At 43.8% G+C, this 8,933-nt stretch overlaps 1 protein-coding gene across 1 annotated transcript in view; it reads left to right on the top strand.

Moving 5' to 3' along the window:
• The first annotated feature begins 7,296 nt into the window (after nt 1–7,296).
• The window catches only part of ZP4 (zona pellucida glycoprotein 4), an 8,282-nt gene continuing 6,645 nt past the window's right edge, over nt 7,297–8,933 (top strand). Inside the window, exons 1-3 of the mRNA XM_032137251.2 lie at nt 7,297–7,471; nt 7,748–7,869; nt 7,955–8,057. Coding sequence (XP_031993142.1) covers nt 7,297–7,471; nt 7,748–7,869; nt 7,955–8,057 — 400 coding nt within the window. The remainder of the gene's footprint in view (nt 7,472–7,747; nt 7,870–7,954; nt 8,058–8,933) is intronic.

The following is an 8,933-nucleotide window of genomic DNA, read 5'->3' as shown; positions in this document are numbered from 1 at the left end:
TGTGGATGGAAAATACAGTATTCATGGGATATGAAACCCATGGCTGAGGGTTAACTTTACCCATATGCAGGTTCTGCAGGGCTGTCTGCCAGATTTGGGTGTGCGCAGATTTTGGGATGCTCAGGGGTTCTGGAACCAGTCCCTCACAGATACAAGGTATGACGATATAAGATATCATCAGACTCAAAACCTTCATGAATTAATTACCCAGTCAACTCCAGTTAGCTGAGAGCAATTGTGCTAGAATAGTTATCAAGCATAAAGCAATGGCCAAAGTAAGAACAGCTGTCATGTGACCTGTACCTTTCCTCCTCAATTTTCTACTTTTGAACTACCCCACCTCACCAGATCTGCCCACCCATCCAAACTGAAACAGCCACTAGTACCAATCAATTCCGCCATTGGGTGCATAACTGATCCCTTCCCTCTAAACAAAAAAGAATTACAAAATCCCTTTAGTTTAGTCAAGGCAAGATTGGGAATTTTCAAAAGGAATTTTAACAGAGAAAGATACACTGTTTTCATTTCATCATCAAAAAAAAAGTCTAGCCCAAACAAAGATTAACGTGGCTGGTGCAATTTCAAAACAGCTTACAAGGTATGATAGGTGGAATTATATCTCCCCCAACAAAAATATTTTGAAGTCCTAACTCCCTAGTCCCTCAGAATGTAGCCTTATTTGGAAATAGTCTTTATGGAGGTAATCCAGTTATAATGAGGTCATTCAGGTAGGCCTTAATCCAATACTGCTGGTGTCCACATGAAAGAGGAAATTTGGACACAGAGAGATATATACACAAAGGGAAGACTGTGAAGGCACAGGGAGTACACTGATGTGTACAGACCAGGATCAGAGGGATGCACCTACAAGCCAAGGAATATGTTCTGGCAACCACCAGAATATAAAGATACAAGGAAGTTCTTCCCTGTAGGTTTCATGGCCCCACTGACAGCTTGGTCTCAAACTTCTGGCCTCTAGCACTGAGACAACAAACTTCTGTTGTTCTGAGTCACCCAGTCAGTAGTACTTTGTTAGGGCAGCCCTAGTAAACTATTGCAGAAGGCAATTTCAAATTCTTTACATACACACAGGCACACACCCACACATACCACACACTTCTTGGCATTTGTCATTTTAAATAGTATATCCACACGTTGCCTGCTGTCCTCTTAACTAGCCTTTGAAATCAGAGTAATAGCCCTCATTCTCAACCACAATTGCATGGAAAGATTTGTTTTGTAATTTTTTGGGTAATGATAAAGAGGATATGTTTCCCAGGGGTTCCCTTGTTCTTTGGATGACAGTATAAAATTAGCTGTTACCACCCGCACTCAAATGAAAAGCCAATCAATGGTGCAGTGGCAACTGTCAATCTCGGGCCTGCCCAGCTGTCAGTCAATCTGGCCGTAAACTTTGTTCCTTCTGCACACTTTGTCTTGCTCTTGAGTGAAGGAGTAATTTCCCACAGGCTTGCACAAATAATTAATAAGTGGGCAGAAGCCACTATAAATACCATGTCTACAGAAATTCTAAGACACACTGCCTGAAATCACTAGAGTCAGGGTCTTCCCCCTTCTGTTGGTATTTTAAAAGTTAGAATTAGAACCCATGACAATTACATGCTTTGATAGATATGGGATGCTGGAGGAGACCCTACTGGTCTATGGTGCTCAAAACTTACTGTCACCTGTAAAGACAACATGTCAACCGCATGGTCTAGAGAGGAGAGAACATGATCCAAACTTAAGTAGATGGCATAATTAAAGGTGGGGGAAGGGCATGAACTTCAACAGAGACAGTCTGTCTGGGCCAGAAAATTTTCATTAACCTTATCTGTAATTCCCCACCCCAAAGTCCTTAATTTTATATTTTCTAATTTTTATTTTTTATTGGCATATATTCATGGGGTATAAGTGCAATTTTGCTACATTGATATATATCACAGTGGTGAAGTCAGGACTTTCGGTGCAAAAGTTTTAAATTTCAGCTTTTTCTTTCTTTAGCAACTTAGTCTCCTACCTCTTTCTTAATCTCTTCTTTCTCTATCAGAAATAGGAGTATCAACATATGGTTGACCCTTGAACAATATGGGTTCCAACCACATGGGTCCACTTATACACAGGTTGTCTTCCACCTCTGCAACCCCTGAGACAGCAAGACCAACCCCTCCTCTTCCTACTTAACGTGAAGATGACAAAGATGAAAACCTTTATGGTGATCCACTTCCACTTAATGAATAGGAAACATATTTTCTCTTCCTTATGATTTCTTAATAACATTTTCTTTTATCTAGCTTACTCTATTATAAGAGTACAGTATATAATATAATACATATATAGAATATGTGTTCATCAACTGTTTATGTTATTGGTAAGGCTTCTGATCAACAATAGGCTATTAGTGAAACTACTTTTGCAAAATTATGAAGTAAGAGAAGTCTGACATAATTGACTCTATCTTGCGTCTAACCTCCAAGCTGTTGTTGGTCATTCCTGAGAGTAGGCCAAGCTAACTTTGGGAGAGATTTAGTTTATAATTTAACCTTAAAGCAGGGTTCATAATAGCCTTTCCCAAAACTAAACCACCTTTGTAAGACTAATGAAAGTCTACAAGGTTAGGATGACAGATGCTGGACTTCTGCTAAGATCTAGGTGTACTTACAGATGACCAGGCATTGTTTTGTGGGTCAGGAGATGTGTAACTTCCCCAAATTACTCCCATAGATAACATCACTATCGTAGAACCTAAGATTGATATGTTGGGGTATTTTTCAGGCTTTTGCATTCTGGCAACTAACTGAACCCCACCCAAAGGCAGACCTGTGACTCATGACCCAACTGGTCCCGTGGCCCCATGATCCAGAAGCGAACACAGGGCACAAGGACCATTTTCCATACCCCTAAGAGTGCATTCCAATGAATCAACAGCAGCTGTTCCTTAGTCCCCTGCCCACCAAACTATGCTTGAAGACCCCCTAACCTCCAAGCCTTCAGAGAGACTGATTTGAGTCATAACCGTCTCCCATGTGGCTGGCCTCACATCAATTATACTCTTTCCTCATCGGAATGTCAGGGTCTCAGTGACTTGATTTTGCCTGTGCAGCAAGTAGGACAAACTCATCAGGAAATTACATTAGTTACATTTGAGGGGGACCAAAAAACTCTACATGGATTTTTGGCTGCATGCGGGCTTGGCACCCCTAGCCCCCACATTGTTCAAGGGTCAACCATACTGACATCCCTCTCAAAGCCCAACTACCCATTCAGTAGGGTCTCCTCCTGCCTATGAAAGGGAATGATAATTTTCCACCCATCATGGCATAGGAAGGTGTGGAGCAGGAGGGGAGAGACATCAGAACAGAGCAGGTGCTGTGCAGTCAGCACAGGAGACACTTCAGAGACAGGTCTTATACCTTGGACACAAAAGAGGCATTGAAATAAGAGACCCAGTAATGGAAACCATCCTAACTGACTCTGAATTACACTTCATTCTCGCTTGTTGAAAAGGAAAACCATGTAAGTACTTACAGTAAATTAAGTTTGACATCTTCCTTCAGAACAGAATTTCCACCACATGCAGAGAGCAGCTGGGTGCGCCATCCTTGCTCCCTAATTCCTGATTAACACAACAATGGTCTAATCATCCCTCCATATTTGAGGGATAATTTTGATTATTGCTTCTCCACACTTGAAGTGGGCTTCCTGGGGCCTTGTTTGACTGGTACTTCACTCTCCAGTTAGGAGGACCCTGCTCCAGTCACAGCAGGGCAATCACTGTTAATGCCAGACAAGGAGTCTGTACTCAATGGCCAGAAAGCATTGTGCAACAGCTCCATGCTATCAAACCTTGTGGGGTTATGTCCCTATTCTGCAGTTTAAAATGAAACACTCAAATGTAAATATGACCAGATTGAAGAAGGTTTTTGGAAATCACCGTTTGCCTTTCCCCAATTACACAGGTCGCCCTCATGACCTGAGTGGCCAGATCAGTGAATGAGGAATGGGCAGCTTCAGTGAATGAGGAATGGGCGGCTTAGCTTCAGTGTGGGACTCCCAAGTACTTTGGTGAGGAACACAAGGGGTATCCTTAAGCCCGCCTATAAAATGTGGGTCGCATGAATACTACCATGACTATGGGGCTTTTGATAAGTCTGTACACGATAGGATGCCTCATAATCTGTTAGTAATGGCACTAAAACAATTTTTAAATGACTGGGTGATTCTAACATAAGAGAAGACAAAGAACAGCATTTGCCCTTTCAAATTTAAAGGACAGAGCATTCATGTTGTGATAATAGTGGATAGGATGTTTTTTCTGTTAAGCCTGGGGATCCTCGAGGTGGATCACACATTATCAGTGCATTTTCTCATCCTGAAATTAAGTGATGATGTTCATGGAAGATTCAGCAGAGGAATGAGCATAACATTACCTAACCCCAGACCTGCCTGCATTATCTTGGCATCCATCTTTGACCCTCTGCAGCATCAGAGAGATGGGTATGATCCTACGTGGACTTCGAGATAGCTCCACATAGTTCCAGACTTCTGTGATTTTTCAACTTCATTATGTAAACACAGGACCTCATTTGGGAATGCAGCCCCACGAGTATAGGCTGTTCCTCAGACTCCCTGCAGATCAAATGAGTGCACTGCTTGGCATTTGCTTTCCATTTGCCACCCATCTCAGCTTTATCTCCCAGGCTGGTCTTGTTGATGTTAGTGACAATGTAGCAATTATGCAACAAGCACTGTACATACATTATTTCATCTAACCATCTGTTGTAATAATACTGTACATGTTATTATCCCTATTTTACAGATAGAAACACTATAACTGAGAGAAAGAGGTTAATACATTGACAGAGGTTGCAGAGTAACAGTCAGAATTTGTACCCAAATCTACTCATTATCAAAACTCACATGATATAGTCTACTATATTGCCTCCAAGTATGAGCAAAAGAAGTCACTCTCCTTGACTTTTCATTACTTTATAAAGCTGTTGGGAACAGGCCCCCCCCAAAATCTGGCCATAAACTGTCCCCAAACTGGCCATAAACAAAATCTCTGCAGCACTGTGACATGTTCGTGATGGCTGTGATGGCCATGATGCCCACGCTGGAAGGTTATGGGTTTACCAGAATAAGGGCAAGGAATACCAGACCCACCCAGGATGGAAAACCACTTAAAAGCATTCTTAAACCACAAACAATAGCATGAGTGATCTGTGCCTGAAAGACATGCTCCTGCTGCAGATAACTAGCCAGAGCTCATCCCTTTATTTCGGCCCATCCCTTTGTTTCCCATAAGGAATACTTTTAGTTAATCTATAATCTATAGAAACAATGCTTATCACTGGCTTGCTGTCAGTAAATATGTGGGTAAATCTCTGTTCGAGGCTCTCAGCTCTGAAGGCTGTGAGACCCCTGATTTCCCACTCTACACCTCTATATTTCTGCGTGTGTGTGTCTTTAATTCCTCTAGCACTGCTGGGTTAGGGTCTCCCCGACTGAGCTGGTCTCAGCATAAAGCAATATTAGTAAGTCTAGTCAGGAGACTGGCCTTTTAACTCCTGAGACATCTCGCATGAGTCAAATCCTCAGATTCTTTCTTATATGTGCAATCACATGATATTTACTTGAAGGAAAAGTACCTAAGGGTTATGAGTTTGAGCTCATCATAAAGGAAATGAATTTGTACCAGTGAGCTTTGGAAACTACATTTTCAAGGGGGTTAGCCCTAGGACATGGCCACTAATGAAAGCATATTCATTGATTCGGTCTTTACTCAGAGAACACTGAGTACATATATCTAAGGCACACAGGATGCAGTGACAAAACAGTCCCTGGCCTCACATGCTGCTAGTAGGCAAACTGAATAAGAAAGAGGTCATTACAATCCAACATGGCAAATCCTGTGAGTAAATGGCATGTAATAACCCAGGAGTGAGCACCTAATCCAGGTAGACAGTGTCAGGGAAACCACATCTGTCTTTGAGGGCAGAGTCCAGCATTCCTTCAATGTCATTTTTCATCATGTGGTTAAAAGGGCCACCAAGGAAGACACATGCTTATTTGTCCTCTGTGATGAGTTGAAGAGAACTAGAGATACCTAGTTACACATTCTCAGTGCTTTGACTACAATTTTTAGTCAACTGAGAAATATCAGTCTAAATACAATCAGGGGAACAATTCGGCAATATTGGTGGGAGAATACAGAAGAAAAGTTTCCACGCTCTCTCCAGTGGGGGATGCATCCATTCATCCTCAAATCTCTTAGAATTTCTCTACAATCTGGTCTGACACTCTAGCCTAAAGAGTGACCAAAGTATATAAATTGTAGTTTATGTGGAAAACAAAAACGTAGAAAGCAAGCAAGAAACCCTGACATCTTTATGAAATATGCCTGAAACATAGCTGAATGATAAAATTGTCACATAGCTGTAAGAGGCAGAACCAGTTTGAGGAATTCATGGCCTAATCCACATTTCCCCCAGAACCTGTGGGGAAGCACTGTAGGACAGTTATGGCAATGAAACGCTTTGGAATTTGTTGAAAGATTGCTGTGGTAGGATTCCCTCTAAGGACCAGGAAAGGGTTCAAAATCAACCTTTCTCAGGAAATAAGTTTAGATTTTTTCTAGAATTTCAAGACAGGCTCCAATCATACAGAAACTTTTCTAGAATGGATGGAGAAGGTGACAAGGCTTCTCAAGGGCCCCAACTCTCACCCAACAATGTTGACTGAGCACTCACTGCTTGGCCAAGCACCGTGCCAGGCACTTGACATAGAATCTCTTGCTTAATCCTCAAGCACACCACTGCCAGGAGATAGCATTCCCATTTTACAGATGAGAAAACCAAGATTCAGAGAGTTCGTAACGTACCCAGACCCCATAGCTCATAGATGGTAGTTTCACACCCAAATGTGCAAAATTCTAGAGGGAGGTCTTCTGAAGTCAATAAGTTCAATAAACTAGTGGGACAAATGCTATATTGAGCAACTCTGAGGAAGCTTTCTTTCTTTCCTTTCTGTTAGCTAAAAGTTACTACATTTTTCTTGGGCTCTGAAGTCTGCCTGGATTGTGGTATTTAATGTGAGGCAGCTGCAGACTGTGCCCCAAAGCAAACGAGGCTAGAAGAATTCCCCTTTCTAAAGGCATCCCACCTGAGTGTCACAAAGATGTGCAGCTGAAAACAAGCCTGACTTCTGTATATAAAGGAATCTGGGCAGGCAGACCCTCGGCTCTTGGGAGAGGAGGTGGAGAGCCTGCAACCAGCAGGAACTCCTGGTAGCATTATGTGGCTGCTGCGGTGCATCTTGCTGTGTGTTTCATTATCTCTTGCTCTGAGTGGCCAGCATAAGCCTGAGGCACCAGGTTATTCCAGTGTGCTCCACTGTGGGCCGTGGAGCTTCCAGTTTGCTGTAAACCTCAGCCAGGAGGCAACGTCTCCTCCTGTACTAATAGCTTGGGGTAAGTTTGATGACTTGCCTTGCTTAGCCAAGCAATGATATGTCTCCTCTACTACCTAAGATGTCTCCCTAGCTTCCTGTCTTGATAGTTTCACCCTCTGAGCCCTGTTGCATCTTTCTGCAAAAGAAATAGTCTAAGTTATAACTACATCTGATCTGAAATCTGATTTCCCTCTTATTGACGGTTGCTCCTTGGGGTCTAATGGCAAGGCTGACTATCCTTTCTGGCACTGGAGACTGACCGCTGTGTTTTTTCACCTCTTCCCCACCCCTCCAGACAACGAAGGGCTGCTGCACAAGCTGCAGAATGACTCTGACTGTGGCACCTGGATAAGAAAAGGTCCGGGCAGCTCCGTGGTGTTGGAGGCAACCTATAGCAGCTGCTATGTCACTGAGTGGGTGAGTATGACCCAATGGCCAGACACACTGAGTGAAGCCGCTCGTGCTACCATCCAGGCTGACCCCCAAGGGCCTGTCTCTCCAGGACTCCCACTATATCATGCCAGTCGGAGTTGAAGGAGCGGGTGTGGCTGAACACAGGATGGTTACAGAGAGGAAGCTGCTCAAGTGTCCTATGGATCTTCTAGGTAAAGGCTGCAAGCTCTCAGGATCTTGCAGGGGTGGGGGTGGGGGGGGCGTGAAAGTACTCTTGGTCCTCTCTGACCCGCTCTGTGCAGTGACACCTGACACTAATGAAGGATGGATCATGTCCCAGCTCTCCCCTCCATGGGCAATCCTTAGGATAACTACCAATTGAGATTCCTCAATGCCGAGGCACTGTGGGTTAAGCACTTCAGGTGTTACCTTCCCTAATCCTAACCTAGTGCTGCAAACACTACTGCTGGCCAGGCGCAGTGGCTCACACCTGTAATCACAGCATTTTGGGAGGCCGAGGCAGGTGGATCACCTGAGGTCGGGAGTTCGAGAACAGCTGACCAACATGGAGAAACCCTGTCTCTACTAAAAATACAAAATCAGCCAGGTGTGGTGGTATATTCCTGTAATCCCAGCTACTCGGGAGGCTGAGGCAGGAGAATTGCTTGAACCTGGGAGATGGAGGTTGCGGTGAGCTGAGATCGTGCCATGGCACTACAGCCTGGGCAACAAGAGCGAAACTGTCTCAAAAAAATAAAAAAAAATAAAAATAAAAAAACCCCAACCTATCTCTTGCCAGGAAGTTTGCCCAAGGGCCTATCACTGGTGAATGACCGAGCTGGGATTCGAAGAACTCTCCCAGAACCAGGAGCTTTTCACCCATAGGGAGAATGATAGGAAATAAAACTGAAGCTAGCAAGGGGACTTGGAAAAATACCTCCACAGAGCGAGATGTGCACTGAGACTAGGACCCAGGTCTCCCATCCCACCAGCTGGAGGGATAGCTGAGCATTTCCCTAAGGAAATAGCAGGAAGTATGATGCCTACTCAACTTTAGAAAGTCTCGCCGGGCACGGTGGCTCACGCTT

The sequence above is a fragment of the Hylobates moloch genome, unplaced genomic scaffold (assembly GCF_009828535.3).
Source record: "Hylobates moloch isolate HMO894 unplaced genomic scaffold, HMol_V3 SCAFFOLD_18, whole genome shotgun sequence".
In the NCBI taxonomy this organism is placed as follows: Eukaryota; Metazoa; Chordata; class Mammalia; order Primates; family Hylobatidae; genus Hylobates; species Hylobates moloch.
Note: the sequence above shows the minus strand (reverse complement) of the source record. Positions and strands in the feature narration are given on the sequence as shown.